Here is a 19553-nt window from a genome sequence, read left to right as displayed (position 1 = left end):
CCCCATCCCTCACCCCATCCCTCACCCCATCCTCCCCATCCCTCACCCCATCCCTCACCCCATCCTTTACCCCATCCTCCCCATCCCTCACCCCATCCTCACCCCATCCTTTACCCCATCCTCACCCCATCTCACCCCATCCTCCCCCCAGAGCACTGCCAGCACCAGGAGCTCCTCTGCTCCCCCAGGACACTCCAGGCACGCCCCTGGTTTGCAGTCCAAGGAGGGCAAGAGTTGTGATATCGTCTTAGAGAGAGAATTTTTTGGGAAATACAAAAGCAAGAGCTTTTTTTCCCCTGAGCTCCCCACAGAGCACGAGCCAGGCTTTGCCAGGGCTCTCCCTCCAGTCCCTGCCCATGCCCTTCCACGTGCAGATCAGCATCTGGGACTGCATTCCCCTTAGGCAGGAGCAGAAGGTGAAGCTTTGCCAAGATCAGCCCTGCAACCTTTAGGATTTGTGCAGAAATCCCTGGGGATGAGCCGTGCAGGAAAGGAGGAATGAAGGGATGCTGCTGCAACCACCATTACCTCCTCTCCTGCTTCTCCCCAGCTCGTTCCCAGCCATTACACAGCAAAACCTCCCCACCTCTGCTGCCTCTTGCACCTTCCCACCCACAGAGGCCCCAGCTGCTCCACGTGGCCTCCATGGCCAGAGAATGACTCTTGCAAAGGACACCTCAGACCCCCAGACCCCCTCAGCTCAGGTCATCCTCAAGGTCACTGAGCTGAGCACCACGTGCCAACCCCAGGCTGGGTGAAGCTGCTCCTGCCCAGCCTGGGTTGGGTTCTGTCATTGCTCCTAATGAGAGCTGCTCAGCCAGGAATAATCCCTGCAGGAAAGGTTCACTGGTTTTAAGGACTAAAACCTCCTTTTTGGATATATTTGTTCCAAGTGACTCTGTGGTGTTTAATGGTGAATTTAAATCCTTCCCATCATCAGCTCAAAGCAAACTGCCCAACACAAGCAACACCATCAGGTGAGGTTGAATTTGTCCCATAAATACACTTCAGCTCTTTTTTTTTTTTTTTTGGGATAGGCAAACCCCAAACCAGAAACACCTTGTCCTGGTGAAGGTTTCACAGAGCTGCTCAAGTGGTGGAACGGGATCAATTAGTCATGAGATGAAAAGTAAATGGCTGTAAAACTGCCTCTCCCTCCCACCCCCCCATTAACACCAGGAAACGAGCAGCCAGATGTAAATCAGCCCAATCATCAACTCCTGAGCACATCAGGAATAGAAGTTTCACAGCAAGAGAATTTCTAAGCCATGTTAATATAATTAATGGAGTGTAACAGCATGACCCAACATCATAATACTGTATAGAAATATATCAAACACAACTCTTGCCTCTCTCAGTGCTCCGTGCAAGTCTTGACAGCCTCCATCAGCTCCTCGCTGGAAATGTGAACAGCCACATAAAACTTCACCTTGGTTTTATTTCCTGGGTGCACTCCTTGTCTCACAGTTTATCTGTGGCTCTTTTTGCACCCAAGGATCCCAAAATGGACGTAATGTGTGACCCAGATGGAGTGAACAACAACCAGAACAGTGGGCCAGGCAGAGCCAGACCTACAGGATGATCTGATGTGGACCAAAGGGTGCAAATTCACAGCTCAGGTGGACTCAAACCCCTCCCTTCCTCCTCCAAAATCTGAACACCACCCACCCCTCCCAGCCCACGAGCTGCTGGCATGCCAACATCACACACCACCAGCAGAACAGGGATTTTCCTGCCAATCCCAGAATCTTTCCACACCTTTTCACCACAGACTATCAAGTCCACCAGCAGGGTTTCACATCCTCCAGAGCAAGGACATTTCAGTGCAAACCCACTCACAGCCACAGCAACAAAACCCACAAGAGACAGCACGGCTTGAAGCCCATCAAAAAAAAAACAAAACCAAAACCACAACGCCTTCCGCAACGCCAAAAAACACTTAAAAAAAAATAAAAAAATCATGGAATCAAACTGACCTTGAAGTCTGCCAGCTGCTGGTTGATGGTTTCCACCTCTGTCCCCACCACCCACTGCAAGGCCTCGTTCTCCTCGGCCGCCGTGGTCATGTGGCTGAGCTCCTTCAGGCGGCTGTAGAAGTCCTCGACGCGGGACAGCGTGGTCTCCACCTGCTCCTGCCGGCTCCTGCCCCTCTCTGTCAGCTTGCTGCACTGCTTGCTCAGCGTCTCCAGCTCCCTCTTCAGCCCCAGCAAGTCGGGGCTGCCCTCGTCCTCCAGCATCTTCTTGCACTCGCCCTCGGAGGATTCGATGTCGCATTTCAGCCGCTGCAGCTTGCCCAGGAAGGCGCGCACGTCCTCGGCCTGGGACTGGAGGCTGTCAGAGTCCCTCCCGATGGGGCCCATGCTGTCCAGCTCATCATCCAGGTCTGCCAGCTGGGAGAACATCTCCCTGACCCTGCTGTTGAACTGGCCGATCCCTTCCAGCTTGTTTTCCATGAGGGTGCAGCAATCGTTGACTTTCTGCTTCACGGCCTTGAAGTCCTGCTGAGCCACCTCGGCTTGGCTTAGGAGCTGGGAGCAGTCAGATCCAGCTGGAGCATCTTCTACCAGACCTTGAGTGAGGTTTTTCAGATAGTCCACTTGTGGCTCCAGGGCCTGCAGCACCTCCTGCTGTGCCCTGAGCTTCTCCAAATTCTTGTTGCTGCAGGCTTGTGGCCCCAGGGCATCGTAGATCTCCAGCTGGTGCTTCGCTCCTTCCAGCTTCTTCTCGATATTCTTGAAGCTCTCCTGGAACTCCTTGAGCCTCTGGGACATTTCTTCAATGGAGCCAGTCTTGGTTTGCAGCTCTTCTGTGATGGCGTCCATCTTCTGGTTGATGCTGGCCTTCTCATCGCGGATGTCATCCTCGTCCATCTGGGAAGCGTCAGTCAGGATGTCAGCAGCACTGTTGAGCATCTCCAGCAGGGACCGGCGCTTCTCCACGTCACTCAGCATGGCCTTGGACCTCAGAAGAGTGGCCTCCAGCTGCACTGGATCCAGGGTGACCTCCAGCTCTGCCATCCTCGCCTTGCAGTCCTCCACCCAGGGCAGGAGGTCATCGGCGTGCCGCTGGTACTTCTGAGCTTTCTGCAAGCAGTCCTTGAGCTTGGAGTGCCTGTCAGCAGCCTGCTTGCTGAGCTCCTCCCAGTGTGTCTTCAGGCTCACCAGCTGGTTCTGCAGAGTGGTCTTCTCCTCCCCAGGCTGGACTGAAAGCAGCAAAGATTCTCCCTCGGCCACAATCATCTCGTAGGAGCCGCTGTGTTGGTTGAGGCTCTTCTGGAACTCTTCTTGCTCCTGGATTTGGCTCTGCAGCCTCTCCAGCTTAGCAGAGATGGGTTGGCTCTGGGCTTGCTGGCACCTTTTGTCATCCAGCCAGGTCCTGAGTTCATCAAACATGTGCTGGAACTGCTGGGAGCTGGCGAGCGCAGTCTGCAGTCGGTTCATCCGGTCGGCTGGAGCGGCAACGAGATTAGAAGGCGACAATTAAGCTCAAATCAAATAAGCAAAGTGCAATTATTTAAAATCATCTCAGATGCACCAACTGTGTTTTGATTAACAGGAAGGAGCTTTCCATTGCATCACCAGCCTTTTTTTCCTAAGTGATTCATAAATTTCTTAAGTAGTAAGAGGCAGAGGTAATGCAGAAGTCTCAGCTCTCCTGACCACTCTCTAAATGTGACCTCTCAGAAACCAGGATCAGAGGGTGGCCACTGGGGTTTCTTCATCCCCAATCTGAATTTAGGAACCTGTTTTGTTTTTTTTCCAAGCACGCGCCATCCTGCTTGGTGAAGAGTCACATCAGTAGGGCTAAACACCTCTGCTCCCTCTCCATGCTCAGGTATTTCTGAAGTTGGAACTCTACCATGCTTGGTGCCACATAAAACACCCCAAAAGAACCCTAAAAAGTGATAAATGGTGCTTCTCCTATTATTTTCATAAACCCAGTGGTGGCAGAGCCCTTTGGCAAAGAGCAGGGGTGCAGCTTGACATCCTAACATCTCAAGCAACTCCTCCTCTATCTCACCTGCCAGATCTTCCAGCCCTTTGAGGGGAAGTGCCACCGTCTCCAGACGTTTCCTCAACTCATCTTTGAGGTACTGCTCCCCAATCAGGATGGAGAGGTCATCACAGAGGGTCTGAGCCTCTGAGATCTCCTCTTCCAGCTGCTCCAGGTCCGAGCGGATCTCGCTGGTCTCCTCCAGCTGCTGTTTGACAGCATCAGGCTGGGTGCTGATGGCAGACTGGCTGCTCAGGCGCTGCCCAACAGCCTTCACCTTCTCTGAGAGGCCCTGGAGAAGCTCCTGGTACTGGGTGCTCTTTACTATGGCTTGGTCAATCTGGCTGGAGCGGGAGTTGAGGCGCTCGGTGAGCTCGGACCATTTCTGGTTGACCCCTTGGAGCTCATCCTGCACCTGGCTGGTGGATGGGGAAACATCTCCAGGGCCAGTCAGGATGCTCTGAGCTGCCTGGTTGAGCTGCTCGTGCTGCTGTCGGCGAGCTTCGAATTCCTTCAGCATAAACTGGAACAGAAATAACATAAAAATGTTTGCATAAAAGTGACAGCTCCGAGTACACACAGTCAAAACAAACCAGACCTCCAGGGGCTTGATCCAGCCCATGGAACCAGCAGGAACAGGCCCTGGGCTGGGTAGCTCAGGATTTACTGTGACCTTGGGAGTTAAAAAGCTGGGAGGGGTCTGCGACTCCAGGACTTTGCTCTCTCTCTTATTTGTCTTATAATGTAGCATAAACCACTTAGATGAGATGAAAATCTAATTATCTCCACTGGGGCTTTTTTGCTCCATGATGTGGCTGGTTACAGCCATGTTAGGATTTGGAAACAGGAGGAGTGGGAGGGCCAGGCTGGCAGGCAGAGGGGCAGCATTAGCAAGTCCTGCAGAGCATCAGCACAGGCCTTGTTTAAAGCAATTTCTCTCTCCAAGAGGGGCCAAGTGATTCACTGCTGAGTCAATCCAGTGCGGGAAGGGAGCTCAGCACTGCACCCTCTTCCAGTTACTCACAGTGGTCTGGGCTCAGCGGGGTTTGGAGGACTTGGAAGAGGAGCCACGAGGTCTCTGAACACTCCCTGCACGTCAGAGGGCTCACAAGACAAGCACAACCTCCCACCTCCCTCCTGGGCCAGGCGCTCTCCTCCATCCCGCGCCCACCACGAGGGCACAGACCCCTCTCACCTGCACCTGCTGCTTCTGAGCGTTCAGCATGTTGGGGTCGATGGACAGGGGGCCCAGCACGCTCATCATCAGCTCCTTCTCCATCAGCCAGGGCCTCAGCTGGGCCTCGGTGGCCTGGAAGGTGGCCAGCTGGGTCGCCGACTCCTCCAGCTTCTGCTGCCGTGCAGCCGTGGCCTGGCTGGCCCTCTCCCACCTGCAATCTGAAGCACCACCTCTGTTGGCCATGCTCAAGCTCCTGGCCAGCCCACCCCTCCATTGCCAAGGTTGTTTTCCCCTCCCTGTGGTTTTCCCAGTGGGAGATCTCTGGTTTCCAATAAAACCAGCGTGGCTCTATCCACTCTCCAGCTAAAAAGCCATTACCCAAATCTAGTGGCTACATGGTCTGGAAGCTCTTAGGAGAAAACCCTGCAAGCAGGATTTCTGTGCTCTGGTCACTGCTGCCATGACCTTGGCTGAGCCATCTCACATCCCTGGCCTGATAAATGAGGATACTCTCACGAGTAACCTGTCCTCACACAGCACGCTCACATCTCCTGGATGGAGTCTACACATTCCTGCTCCTTCAAAGGAGGGAATCTCTGGGCTTCTTTTTGAACACACAGCCTTGTTTAGTCAACACTTAATTACCTAGGGTAGCCTCACTAATGACTAGAATTTTGTATCAAGCAGTGAAGCTTTTAATCAAAACAATCAACCTGTGCTTGCTAACACATTTCCCCCCCCCCTTTTTTTTTATGAAGCAATTTAAGGAGGCAATCCTTTAAAATCCACATCCATCACAGAGATTTCATTAATCACGACAGTGCTCATCTCAGGAACACCTTCCACACCAGACAGCTCGGAGATAGGTTTGCTATTTACTGAATTTTAATTAGAAGTGACTCTGCTCTAGCGTGACTTTGGGATCGCCCCTCACTCCTGAACCACGTCTAACATGATGTTTGGAGACAGAAGCCTCATTAATGCTTCAGGCACTTACTCAGGTCTTCCTGCATCTTCTTCCAGTTCGCTGCTTCTGGGGAATCTGGATATTTCTCCAGCAAGCCAGAAAGTGCTTCCTTTACCTTCTGGATCTTCCCAGAATTCTGTTCCAATTCAGCCAGAAATGCCTGGAAAAGAATCATTTGAACTTCCTCAGATACAGGGCAGAAGAATCAATGAGTAGGAACGAAGCAGCACCTACAAGCTGGAGCTGGGTAATTTCTGTTCTTTGCTCTTTAGTTAAATCAATTTTTTTAGCACTACTGTGAGCTAATGTGGCCACAAGGGCAGGGAAAGGCTGGGAATTGCTTTCCAGGAGAAGCTGGAGTGACTCAGCAGCAAGGGCTCCAAATTATCTCTTTTTCCCTCAGCCTGACATCAACAGGTCTAAAAGCAAAGGGCAACTTTGGGCTGCTGCTCCATGAATCTGCCTGGAATTCACAGAATTCACAGAATGACCAGGTTGGAAAAGACCTTCAAGATCATCAAGTCCAACCCAGACATAACACTTCAACTAAACCATGGCACCAAGTGCCACATCCAGACTGTTTTTAAACACATCCAGGGATGGTGGCTCAACCCCCTCCCCGGGCAGGCCATTCCAGAAATTTTATCATCATTTCTGTACAAAACTTTTTCCTAATATCCAACCTATATTTGGTGCAGCTTGAGACTGTGTCTGGGAATGCCCTTCTTTAACTCAGGGCAAACCCTTGTGGCTAATTCTGTGCAACAAAGCCCATCTCTGGGATCCTGTGGGAGATGCCCAGCAGAGGGGTGAACTGGATGATCTTTAAGGGCCATTTTGTGATCCCATGATCCCAGAAAGTCGGGAAGAGCAGTCACCTTGTTGTGCTCAGCCTGGGCTCTCATCGTCTCCGTCTTGGTGGGCGAGGAGGAGGCATCCAGCTCGGACAGCACCCTTTCCTTGGACTCCAGCCACTTGAGCATGGAGCTGGCCTCCTCCTGCACCTCCTGCATGCTGTGCAGCATGGCTGAGAGCTGCTGCAGGCGCTCCTGCAGTGCTGCACCCAGCGCCTGGTACCGCCGGCTCACGTCCGACACGTCGCACTGGATCTCCGTCAGATCTGCACCCAAAAACCAGCCCGGGGTCAGCAGCACTGCCCCCGTCCTCCACCCCACACCATCAGGCTCTCACCCAGCCCCAGGCAGCCACAGAGAGCTGAGCTGAGGAGCAAGAGGCCACGCTGCGTCTGCCCGCCTGCGGAGCGACGTCGCATCATCCTCACCTCTCCTGCCACGGGGGATTTTCCACTTGTCCCCCCTATGCCCTTTGACAGTTTACAAACAAAGCTCTCTGCTGGTGAGCTTGATGCAAACTGAGCCCCCTTTTCATAAAGCCAGTGCTAATACAAGGTTAAATTATTTGGCACCAGGATATGAAGCCATTTTTATGCACCTATTATCTCGTTGAACCGGCGAACTAACAGCAGATAACGGGCACTAATTAAAATTGCTCTTCAAACTGGAGGGTTGGATGCTGTTATAATCCCACAGAACCAATAAATTTAATTGCGGGCCTTAAAATGATCTCCCATTTATCAGCTCCTAACACCACCTGACGAGGTGTCAGGCTGCTGTCACTCCCCAAGGCTGTCCTTCAGCCCGACCTCCACCCTCCATGGCAGCAGCTGAGAATTCCCAAGCCATTGCCAAGCTCATTTCCCTTCTGCTGGGATGCTGGCGCTGTCACACTGAGGTTTGTGTTCCCAGGGAATGGAAGTGCAAGGATGAAAAGGGGACAGGGGGGTGGCTCAGTGGTGGGGACAGCCAGCTCACCTTTGCAGGTGTGGTATCCGTTCACGCTGCCTCCTGAGCCTCCTGGAGTGGGCAGAGTGGCACCTGGGCACAGAGGACAGGCACAAGAGGCACAAGAGGGACAAGACAGAGGTGTCAGGGATGCAGACAGCGAGTGATGAATGGTTGCTGCTTGACAGGGACCACCAAGCACCAAGGTGGTGCCTCCACCACCCACCTGCCCAGCACGGGGCGTTCATTTGGTTTGGAGCCCCTTTATCTCTCGTCCTCCTGCTCCCCTCACTTTCCTGGAGCTGCTCCTGCCTTTCTGGAGCTTCTGGAGCTGGGAAGCTCTCCCAGCATCCCAACAGCACCCAGAGAGCAGGGATGATGTGGCTCCTGCACAGGCTGCAATGCTGGGGACCACTGGCATCTTGCCATGCCTGGGAAGCTGCTACCCTGAGCATGATTTTGTGACTTATACCCAATGAAACTGCTGAATGCCTTCCCTGAAGGGATTCATTCCCCCCTATCCTCTTTTTTTATGGGATGAAACTATTCAAACCAGCCCTGTGTTCATGCTGCCTTTGCCCAGAGATGCAGGGTGCACCAGTGTCCCTTCTCTGGACACCAGATTCTCTGGTCACAACCAAAGGGAGATTCACATTTTCAGGCAAGTCTCTCTTTTCTAACCACACATTTTAAAGCTTTCATGGACATAAGGTGGTGCACCTTTGGTCACCCACAAGCCTCTCCTCACTTCTCCTGACGGTTTCCCTGAGAACTGCTCATGAACTTAATCCTAACAAACAAATCCAGACCATAAATTCCCATCAATTCCCACCAGTGATGAGAGTCCAGGGACTTGTTCTCACAAGCTGGAAGACATCTTTGAGCTGGTTTCCAAATGAACCAGACATAATCTCATTGCTTCACAGACTGGAAGCCAAAAGGGAGACCAGTAAATCACATCTGACTATTGCAGCCCCAAATGTCATCCAGACATGAAACCCAAATGCTGGAGCTTGATTAAAACACTCCAGCCCTCAGGAGGCTGTGGAACATCACCAGGAGAGAGCAGGAGCCACTTCCACGAGCTCCCCAGAGTGATATGTGTCCCCACAGCAAACACAGGGCAATTCAGAGCTCGTTAGGCTACAGTTAATTAAGCCAAGCCAGGATGATGCATTAAAGCAATGAGTGCCAGTGACTCAACCACTGGGCTGAGTCCCATGATACTCAGATCACCACAGGCCCTCTGGATTTGGTTAAAAGGAGGAAATAAGCCCATTTTTGGCTGAAGGCAGGCTCGGAGGAGATGCAGTGCTGACAGCAGAGCTGTCCTCAGGAGCTCTGCCCACAACTCACCTGCCTTGGGTGGGGTGCTGGGGGCCGTAATCTCCACGATCAGGTTCTCCAGGAGGGCCCCTCTGCGGCCAATCTCCTCCACCTGGGGCCCCTTCCCCTTCCATTCCTCCAGGAGATCCTGCTCAAAAGCCAAGTTTGGGATTGGAGGCCACACTTGCCCGGCCACAGCCCTTCCCTCCTGGCCTGTCCCCTCCGTGGTGACACCAGGACACAGCACCCAGGGACCCAGCTGATGGCTGCTCTGGGGGAAGTGGCTGTGACACATCTATTTTTGCCAGGGGGGAATCAAACAGCAAAAAAAGCTCTTCCCAGCTAACGGGTCTGTGGAAGGAAACCTTCTCCCTCCCACACTCTGGGGACATCCCTCCTCCCCCTCCCTGCAGAGCCCAGCCTGGCTGAGCCCAGTCCTGGGTGCTGTGGGGTGTGAGGGCTGTGGGTGACTCAGCAGAGCTGCTCTGCCTCTGAATTGTCACATCCTGAATTGTCACATCCTGAATTGTCACATCCCTCTGCTGGAGCACAGCGGGCTGACAAGAGGCCACCTTCCACATCTACCACAGGAAACACTCAGAAAAAACAAACCTGAGTGTGCTCGGGTCTCCCACTCCTAAACCCTGCCCAGAGCAGGCACAGGGAGTGACAAGAAACCAGGCAGTGCCCAAGAAATCTCTCACACTGCTCCCTGCTCTGCAAGCCACTGGATGCATGCTGAGACCACCAGCAGCCTCTGCTTCCAGGGGTTTGTTTCACATTCCAGCATTTCAAGGCTTTCCCAGTTTGATCCCAGCTCCCTTGGCCCACCTGGATCTGCTGCCTGTGCTGCTGCAGCTCCTGGGTGCCCAGGGAGGTCTCAGCAGGTGGAATTTTGCCTTCACTCTCCCTCAGCCACTTCCTCATGGCACCAACCAGATTCCGAAACTCATCCAGTTGCTCCTGGCAGGATGAGGCATCCTTTTCTCTGGGAGTGAAAAGGTTTTGGAGAGTCAGAGCTCGTGCTCTGCCTTGTAATTACCCACTCCTGAACGTAGCACGGTTGTGTCCCGAGGAGCCCTTTTTAATTATAATTATTATTATTATTATTATTAGATGTTGCCTGGGAACAGCACAAAACGGGGAGCAGGGTGCCAGCCCCCTCCCTGCTGCTGACCCCCTCAGATCCTGGCTGGTGGCACTTTTGGGCACTCCAGTGGTGGCCAACAGCCACGGGAGCACCCCTGCCAGCCTGGCCGGGCTCTTTGTCCTGGGAAAAGCAATGTTTTTGGGAAGACAGGGCTCATTCATGCCGTGTCCCCCAGGCACCTGCCTCCTGGGGGAGCCCAGGCTGTGTCCCCCCTCCTCCCTGGCCACAGCTCCATCCCTTCAGCCCATCCTGGGGGACAAGGCAGCCCTGGATGGGAGTCACAGCCCCCTCTGGCTCATCCTTGCTGGCCACAGCTGTGAGCAGCCTGCACAGCTCTGAACGACTGGGCATTATTGGGAGTTTCATCTGCTTCTCCCCACCACCTTCCCTGCCTTCTGCAGGGGTTTTGGAGCTGCAGGCAGAGAGGTGTGGCTGCCAGGGATGCTGCTGCTCGGACCCTGCTCAAGCTCCCTTTTATCCCCATTTCAGGGCACTCCAGGGACAGGCTGCTCTGCTGTCGCCTCCCCAGTCCTCCCAGCACCCAGCAGGATGCTCTGGGATGGAGCTGTGGCACCCACACAGGACTGGGAAACGCAGAGCTCCTGCTCCTGCTGCAGCACCAGGAATTTTTCACAACGCCCCCAGCCAAGGCTTTTTTTAAAGCGTCAGCTGGAGCAGAGCTGCCTCAGGATCCTGGCGTGGGAGGAGGGCAGGAAGAGCTGGCTCATGCCCCTCCTCTTGGAAAGGAGATCTCCACAGGGTCTAGCCCAGACCATGAAGCCACCCCCAAGCTCCCCTCCCTGGGACTCACCTGTCTTTTGCCACCTTTTGTAGCTGCAGGAAATCTTTCTTCAGGCTCTGCAGCTTCTCCTGCTGCTGGGAGGAGCTGGGGGTGAAGCCACAGGAGCTCAGCTCCTCAGCCAGCTGCTCCAGGGTGGCCAGGTCCTCCTGGTGCTGCCTCATCTCCGAGTTCAGCTCCTGCCAAGAGCAAAGGGTGGTGATAACCATGCTCCCCAAGCAGCAGAGGGGATGAGCTGGGCAGCCACACCCTGCTGAGCTGGAGACCCTCTGTGGGCAGTGCCACGTGTGGCAGCAGTGCCAAATGTTGGGCACAGCTCACTGCCACCTGCTCCTCCAGCTCAGCCAATGCTGTGAGCAGCTGCAGGGGCAAATCCCACTTCCCCCAGTGCTGGTGACTGGGATGGGATGGGATGGGATGGGATGGGATGGGATGGGATGGGATGGGGGGCCCTAGACCAAGCCAAATCAACCCCTGCCACAGCACAGGAGTCTGGTTTGGTGTCATCTTCCAGCATTTCTGAGGCTGTGGGTGAAGCACCCCCTGCAGCAGGACACTTGAGGTCCACAGCACCCCTGAAAGTCTCCAAGACAACCCTGAGCAACCTGGTCTAGTGGAAAGTGTCCCTGTCCCTAGAGGAGGCTTGGAATGAGATGATCCTTAAGGTCTTTTCCAAGCCAAACCATTCAGGATTCTGTGGCTCTAAGACCTCCAAGCTCTCTGTCACTCCTGCACTGCCCTCACAGGGATATTTTGCTGTATTAACCCCATGGAGTCTTCAGCTGGTAAAATCCTGCTACATTTGGACTGGATTCTAAAAGACCCCATCTGAAAAGCAGCCTGTCCTGGGAATGCCACCTCCTTTTCCCACAGCTGGGAACAGCTGGATCCTGCCAGCCTGGACCTTTCCTCAGACACTGGGTGTAGGAGTGTGCCCCTTGCTGACAGAGTGACAGAACTATCTGGTGTCTCCTTAAAAAGGAAAGAAGCCCAGAAGTTTCTCTCATCCATTAGGTGAAAAGCCACCCCATAGGACCTCGGGGACTTCACTTCAAACTTAAGGGCAGCTAATTGGATAGAAGCCAAAAAGTCCTACCTGACCAACTGGGTAGAAAAAGAAGAGAACTAAGGGCTGTTGTGAGGTGTTTTTAGCAGGAGCAGATCTCTTGCACCTGGCTCGGTTTTGTCTGCTTGTTATTTTGCCTTTTATTAAACCTTTTTGTTTCCAACACTGCAGCAGAAGCCATCCTGCTTCTTTTATGCTTGCAGAAGTAGCTGAGCTATCTTGGGTGCATTACACATTCCTCTGGGAGCTCATAACAGGCTGGTGCAGGTGGAAGCTCTCCCCCAGGGCTCACCTGGATGTGCTGGGAGAAGTGCGCGATGTCGCGGTCCGGCTGATTCCCGGCGGCCAGCAGCCGCGTCCTGCTCTCCGTGAACTGCTGCAGCCTCTCCCACAGCTGCTCGTACTGCTCCACCTTGGGCAGGAGGCCCTTGAGGGCGTCCTCCCGCTCCTGCTGCTGCTGGCACAGCCTCCCGAAGTGCTCTGTCACCTGGGCCAGCTTGTCCTGCAGGGCAGAGGCCGCGGGGCTGTCGGCCGCCTCGGTGAAGCGCGTCACCATCTCCCGGGTGGCTTCCAGGCAGCTCCTCTGCCTGGCAATGTCCTGCTTCAGCTTCTGTGGGGGGCACAGGGGGACAGGGAGGGCTTTTTAAGGAAGGTTCTTCAGCAGAACTAACTGGGCTGCCCTCGGGAGCAGCAGCAGGTGCGTTGACACAACCAGAGTTGGGAAAAAAATTGTTTTACATCCCAGTTTTCCTCTCCTTTCTGACCTGCCCAACATGCTCTGCTTTTCTCTCTGTCTGATATCTTGTTAGCAAAGAAAAAAGGGGATTTTCAACAAGTCTGTGACCTTACAGTTTGCCCAGAGATGCTGGAGCTGCCCCATCCTTGGAAGTGTCCAAGGCCAGATTGTACAGGGCCCTGACAAAGCTGGTCCAGTGGAAGGTGTCCCTGCCCATGGTCTTTAGTGTTCCCTCCCACCCAAACCATTCAGTGATTCTATGAAAATACAAAGCTGCTGCTCATATTCCTTTTTAGGGGTTGTTTTTGGTGCTTTCAGCACTCAGTAGTTAAAGCCCACCAAGCCCTGCCTGGTGCAGGTGCTGCTCTGGGGTGTTTGGGGTGAGGGAGCCGGGCCCAGCCTTACCACACTCGTGGCAAGCGACTCCTGGATGGAGGCAGAGGAGAGCACGGCTGGCTGGTCCTTCTCCAGGCTCTTCTCAATCTCAGCCACTGACTGGAGGAGGCTCTCCAGGCTCTCCTGGACGCTCTGGGACTGAGCAATGGATTTCTGCAGCAGGTCCGAGCGCTCCGACATCTGCTGGGAGAGGCTCTGGAAGCGGCTCACGATGGCATCTGCAGGGTTCAGCACAGAGGACACTCAGTGGCACAGAGCTCCAAGGGCTCAGAGAGCAGCCAGGATTGCCTTTGGCTCCCCCAAAACTCTCAGTGATGACAAATCCCTGTCCACAAATTCAGCAGCGAGGCGGGGGACGCAGCACAAGTGGCCACATCCCTCCCCACGTGCAAACCCTGAGGATGCTCTGCCATGTGATCACCCCCAAATTCGCCCAAAAAGCTACTTATCTTTGCCCCCTCCCACTCTCCCCAGCCCTCCCTGCTAACACTGGCAGCTGCTTTGCTCTGTACCTGTTGTTTCCTGAATGTGGCCGTGGTCTGGGGCTGGCTCCCCTTGGATGTCCAGCAGGGTCCGAGCTGCCTTCTGCAGCTTCTCCACTGGCACCTGGTGCTCAGCCAGGTCTCCCTGCAGTTGCTGTTTTCACACAAGACAAGCCAAAATCAGAGATGGGTCCCAGGCAGGATTGCCACACTCATGGAGCTCAGGGCTCCTTTTACCCCCCTGAGGGATCCTCTGCACTTCATCACTAAATCGTTAAGAAATGACAGAAAAATCTACCCCCACACTGCAGGCAGAGCTGGGTCAGAGGGTTTGGGCTGTCCCAGTGCTCTGGCACCCTCATGGGGGAGCAATGTCCCCCTCTCTGTCCCTCTGGGGTGTCTGTGACTGCAGCCCCCAAGCACCTCTCCCACAAATTTGACCCACCTGACCTGCAGCACAGGACCTGCTACACCTGCAGGTGCATCTTTACCCTCAACCAGCAAAAAAAAACCACCACAGGTCAAGTGTCCTCCCTGCTGCTGACTGCTCAGAGCAGCCAAATTCCCATCCAGGCTCCAGCATTCCCCAGAAAATCCCCCAAGTGTACCTTGGTGCTGGCGAGCTGCTTCTGCAGCACGGCCAGGTCTGAGGAGACCGTCTCTGAGAGCAGCTTCCCCAGGGCAGCTTCACTCTCCTGCAGCCACGTCCTGAGAGACTCTGCCACCTCCTGGAACTGCTGGTAGTGATCCAGCAAGGTGTTCAGGTGGGAGCCCAGCTTGGAGCACTGCAAAGGAGCAACGAGAGGTGACAGGGATGCACGCAAGCACTGAGCAACCCATGGGAAAAGGCACAGGAATCCGCAAGAAAGAAAAAGCAATTTAAAAAAATCAATCTTGCAACAGGCTAAATGAATTACCAGGGCTAACATGCAGACTAACAGCAAGACAAGGGTGTTGCCCAAGCCCTGAAGAAGACAATCCTTGTCCTACAATCTGTAAATGTCCTGGCAGCTGGGACAAACATCCCTCTGCCATCCCTGCACAGGAGGAAGAGAGCGCCCAGCTCACAGCCCTTCCCTTACCTTGGAGTGCAGCGTGGTGTACCTCTGCGTGGCATCCTCCAGCTTGCTCTTCACCACGCTCCTGGACATCAAGAGCTGCTCTTCGGCATCCCCAGCATCCCCATGCAGAAACTTCTCCCCCGACATGGTGACGAAGCGCAGGTCACCCTTGTGGGAGATCACGTCCTCCGAGAAGCTCCCCTGCCGCCGCAGCAGCTGCCGCAGGGAGGCAGGGTCACCGTCCCCTCTGTACATCCCCTGCAGCTCTTGCTCCGCCTGCTCCAGCCAGGCCTGGAACTCCGCGTGGTCCCTGAGGAACTTCTGGAGCTCGTCCTGCAGGAGCTGCACCCGTTTGAGCCGCGCCTCGGCGCGCGCCAGCGCCGCCGGGTAGCGCTGCCGCAGCTCCGCCAGCTGCTCCTGCAGCCTCTCCTGCTCCTCCCCGGCCAGGCTGGGCCCCTGCTTGTCCAGGAACGCCTGCGCTGCCTGCGTGGCCAGGATGATGTCCTGCTGCTGGGACAGCAGCTCTTGGTGCTGAGCCTGGAAGAGGCAGGGATGAAGGTGAGGCGCGGCGCTGAGGGTCGCCGCTCGCCCCCAGCAGCGTGGCTGGGACAGCTCTGCAAGGGGTTAAGGCCACAGTGGAGCAGCCTGGTCTGGTGGGAGGTGGGAGTGGAACAGGATGATCTTTAAGGTCCTTTCCAAACCAATTATTTTCATGATTCTGTGACAAAGCACCAGCAGGGTGGGGAAAACTGGGAAGGTGCCGGGCTGGGCTACAGGAATGCAGAGTGACCCTTTCTGTGGCCATCATGGGCACCTTCTGCAGCCTGGTTACACCTTGTGGGTGGGCACATGCTCACCACACCTGGACAGGGCCTTTCTGAGCTTCCCACATGGAGAACCCCATGTTTCAGACCCATCTAACAGCAAGGACAGGGCAGGAGACCTCGGGGGGGACAAGGTGTCGGTGCTGACCTTCAGCCTCTCGTACTGCTCGTCCAGGCTCTCAGCAGCACTGTCTGCTCCCACAGTGTGGCCATCAGGGACATCCCCAGTGCTTTTTCCTGCTTGTGTCCCTGTGACAGGGTGGGGTCTGTACTCTGGGAGCCCTCCCTTCTGCTCCAGCGATGCCACCCAGCTCAAAAGGGAGTCGATCTTATTGCTGTTCTCCTCCAGCTCTTTGGCAGCTTTCACCTGAAAGCACAAAGGCTCCAGATAAGAATGACCCAGTTCTTGCCTGTTCAGCAAACTGCTTCACGGGGGAGGGAGACAAAAATCAGCAGAAGGGAAAAAAAAAACAAAAAAAAAAAACCCAAGGAGTTTCCCAGCCTCAGCAAATGCTGAGACACCTCCAGACCCTTTGTGGCTCTCTGAAAGGTGCAGAAAAGCTGTGAAAAATCTCAGCCTTGCTGCTACATTGAATTTCTCATCCTCACAGAACCCAGGGCCCCCACCCCAAAAGGGCTGGGATATGACTGACAATCCTCATCCATCAGGGGTCACCCCAAAGGCAGAGTCAGGGACCTTTTCCTCCCCCATTCCCTCCACAACCAGCTCATCCTTGGCTGCAACTCCCAAAGCATTTCACGACAGAAATATCTGGGGGAAACCTTGCCCAGGGAATATCCAGGAAGGAACCACAAATTGCTCTGAGCTGCATCACCCAGATGGGCTTCCAGGACCTCACAGTCCCCCTCAAGCAAAGCCTGGAGGCTCTACAGCCCCTGGCACGTTACCTTCTCAGTCTCCTGCTGCACTGCAGCACTCACAGCACTCTCCAGCTCCTTCTGGGCCACCTCTGTCCTCTCCTGCAGGGACTGGTACTGCTCCTTGGCACGCTGCAGGTCCTGCTGCAGTGCTGCCAGCTCCCCAGGCTCCAGCTTGGCCTTGTTCTCCTCCAAAAACTGCTCTGTGCTCTTCAGGACGCCAGCAAAGGAGGCGGCTCTGCTGTGCATGCTCCTCTGCAGCTCCTGGGGGGGTGAAGCTGTGAGGCTCTGGCCACTCCTGAGGTGAAACCCCTCCACCCCTGCCCCCCAGATTTTAAATATCACCGACCTTAACATCGCTTTGCCTCTGCTGCAAGGCAGACAGGTCCCCTTCTGCTCCCTGCTGCTCTGCCAGGGCGCTCTCTGCCTGGCCCAGCCAGCGGCTCAGCTCGGCCAGGCTCTGTGCCCGGGCTGCCTGCTGCTCCTGCAGCGTCTGTGGGCACAGGAAAGGGGACAGGGACAGTCACTACCAGCCCTGCAGCTCCTCTCCTGCTGCTGAAAGGCAAGGTGAGGTTACAGCTGCAGCAGCTGGAGGGGAGGATGCAGCACAGAAAACTTTGTGGCTCTCCAGGCGCTCCCTGCCCGGCAGCAGGTGCCACGTCCCTGCTGAGCTGGTGGCACCTCTGTCACCACTGGAGGTTTCTCTCCGAGGAGCCTGCTGAGCTGCAAGATGGAGCTGCACTGCTCTCCCAGGAAAACTCAGCCACGAGTTTCTGTGCTTTCCCATTCCACCTTACAAACATTAAAACAGCAGCAGAAACTCAGTGAATGAGAGGGACAGGCAGCGCCACTGTGGAGCCCCAGACAACCCCAAATAAGGGATTTTTTAAAATGATTTGGGGTTGGAAAGAGAGCCCTGGAGAGGGAAAGTGTTTCTGTAGCTGATCCAGCTCCTCTTTTTGCTGCCAGAGCACAACACAGAAGCGCCTGTTTGAGCAATTGAGCATGATGTGACCTGAGAGTCCCTGTGACACCCCTGTCCCCCTCTGCCAGGGGGGATGAAAGGTTTTTGAGATTTTCACTGGCCATTTCAGCAAGGTGGTGTACAAACTTGTGCAAAACACTGTGCCTGTTTCTCCCAGTCATAAGATAAAACAACAGAAGCAAATTGAAAGAGCCTTCTTAAGAGCTCTTCAGCTGCAAAGCGAGTTCTTCCTGGGTTAGGATGGGCGCACACTCAATCTGAAAAGGCAAAGCAAACTGGTTAATACACACACACACTCCAGAGAGCACAGGCAAGAGTTACAGAGAGCAATTGTTAATAAAAAACCACATTAATCCTGTCTTGGGTGAGAGGGTCCATGCAGTGGTGGGTGCTGCAGCAGTGCAGCAGAAATCTGAGGACTTGTTTTTGTCCTTGCCAGCTGTTTCCCTGGGACAGCAATGCCTGATGTGTGCAGTGCAAATAGGACACTGGGTGTCTGTGGTGGCCCCTCTACACGGGGATTTTAGGGGGATTACAGGGTTTATTCCACCCAGCCCCAAACAATTCCATATCTTGCAGAGAACTGCTACCCAGCCCTCGGCAGGGCTCCGTATTTTGGGAGCAAAGCAACCTTCTGCCTGCTAGGAAGAAGAAAGACTTTTAGAGGAAGCTCATGATGTGCAGTGAGAACTCCTGAACTGGGAGTGGCATGCAGGGGAAATCCCAAACTGGAGGTGCCTCAGCTGCTGTTCCTGTGGCTGGGAAGTGCTTCAGCGAGCAAAGGAGGAGATGTCTCACAACCTTCACCTGCTCCGTCTGCTCCACTTGCTGGAGACAGAGCTGCAGCACCTCCACCCGCGCTGTCACACGCTCTGACAGGTCCCTGAAGGCTTTCTGCAGCTCATTGAGCAGCCTCAGCAGCTGCCTGCTCTGCTGGGGGGTTAAATCCTGGGCGTGCTCCGAGATCAGGAACTGGATGTCGAAGGCAGTGGCGTCCAGCTCAGCCTTGGTGTCAGCAAGGGGCTCCTGCAGCTCCTGAATGGGAGAGAAAAGCAGCTAAAATGACCCTGCAGCCAGGGCTGTGCTGCACTGTGTCCCTTCTGCAGGTGCCACATGAAATATATTCCAGGAACACCAAACTCTCCCAGAAAGCACTCAGCATGGAGCTGAGAGCGTCTCACCACAGGGATTTTCCAACTTCCCTCTGCACCAGGTGCTGGAGGCACCTCAGCAAGAGGTTTCTTGGATGTGTGTAGGGCTGCACTTGGGTCTGAAGATGACCCAGACCTGGCCCCAGTGACTCCATGTGCCCTCAAAGCCCTCAATCCCCTGATTTCCATGCCAAGATGTCACCACCAAGCTTGGAAACAATCTTTATTGCTAGAAGATGGATAAGGAGACTGAGCTCCTCATACAGGTGATGGAGCAGAGGATGCAGCTCTCTCCTCAACAGCCTGACAGGAATCTCCCCAGCTCACTCAGCCACCACCACACCCCTGCACAGGAGCATTTCAACAACCACACCAGGCTGTGCATTATGGAAACAAAAGACTTCGGAGAGCACCCAACACAGCAGCACGAGCTAAGAGCAAACCCTTGCTAGGCTCTGGGAGAGAAGCAGGATTAAAAGCTTCTCCTCTGTGCAGAGGGCAGCAAGTTCATCAGGCTGCAGGATTAGGGGCATTGCCATGGTTACCTTGTAGTGCTGCAGGCAGTGACTCAAGCTGCTGGCATGGCTGGCCTGCTGGAAATCGCTGTCATCCAGAGACGCCGTGGTGCCAGAGACCCAGCTCAGCAGCTCCTGCAGCTTGCCCTCAAGAGTCTCGTGTTGGGCCAGGATTTTAGCCTTAAAAGCAGAGATTCATCGTTTAAAGGAGGTATTTTGGGAAGCTTGTGGGGCAGCAGGGGGC

The 19553-nt window shown here is 54.6% G+C and overlaps 1 protein-coding gene across 22 annotated transcripts in view; it reads right to left on the bottom strand.

Annotated features, from left to right (window-relative positions):
- Positions 1 to 19553, bottom strand: part of MACF1 (microtubule actin crosslinking factor 1) — a 138369-nt gene that overhangs the window by 50594 nt on the left and 68222 nt on the right. For 19 of the 22 annotated variants that reach the window (XM_039733486.1, XM_039733479.1, XM_039733488.1 and 16 more), the window contains 19 exons: positions 19340 to 19489; positions 18445 to 18678; positions 17008 to 17151; positions 16689 to 16922; positions 15928 to 16146; positions 14977 to 15492; positions 14503 to 14679; positions 13925 to 14048; positions 13422 to 13630; positions 12573 to 12890; positions 11227 to 11393; positions 10097 to 10253; positions 9296 to 9413; positions 7970 to 8032; positions 7016 to 7257; positions 6168 to 6297; positions 5189 to 5388; positions 4021 to 4516; positions 1977 to 3448 (listed from right to left, as the gene is read on the bottom strand). In XM_039733486.1, the coding sequence (XP_039589420.1) occupies positions 1977 to 3448; positions 4021 to 4516; positions 5189 to 5388; positions 6168 to 6297; positions 7016 to 7257; positions 7970 to 8032; positions 9296 to 9413; positions 10097 to 10253; positions 11227 to 11393; positions 12573 to 12890; positions 13422 to 13630; positions 13925 to 14048; positions 14503 to 14679; positions 14977 to 15492; positions 15928 to 16146; positions 16689 to 16922; positions 17008 to 17151; positions 18445 to 18678; positions 19340 to 19489 (5370 nt within the window). The remainder of the gene's footprint in view (positions 1 to 1976; positions 3449 to 4020; positions 4517 to 5188; positions 5389 to 6167; positions 6298 to 7015; positions 7258 to 7969; positions 8033 to 9295; positions 9414 to 10096; positions 10254 to 11226; positions 11394 to 12572; positions 12891 to 13421; positions 13631 to 13924; positions 14049 to 14502; positions 14680 to 14976; positions 15493 to 15927; positions 16147 to 16688; positions 16923 to 17007; positions 17152 to 18444; positions 18679 to 19339; positions 19490 to 19553) is intronic. The other 3 variants (XM_039733499.1, XM_039733501.1, XM_039733481.1) reach the window with 2 other exon arrangements.

The sequence above is a fragment of the Passer montanus genome, unplaced genomic scaffold, assembly GCF_014805655.1.
Source record: "Passer montanus isolate IOZ18808 unplaced genomic scaffold, ASM1480565v1 scaffold89, whole genome shotgun sequence".
Classification (NCBI taxonomy): Eukaryota; Metazoa; Chordata; class Aves; order Passeriformes; family Passeridae; genus Passer; species Passer montanus.
The sequence above is the reverse complement of the archived record's forward strand: the minus strand, read 5'-3'. Positions and strand labels throughout refer to the sequence as shown.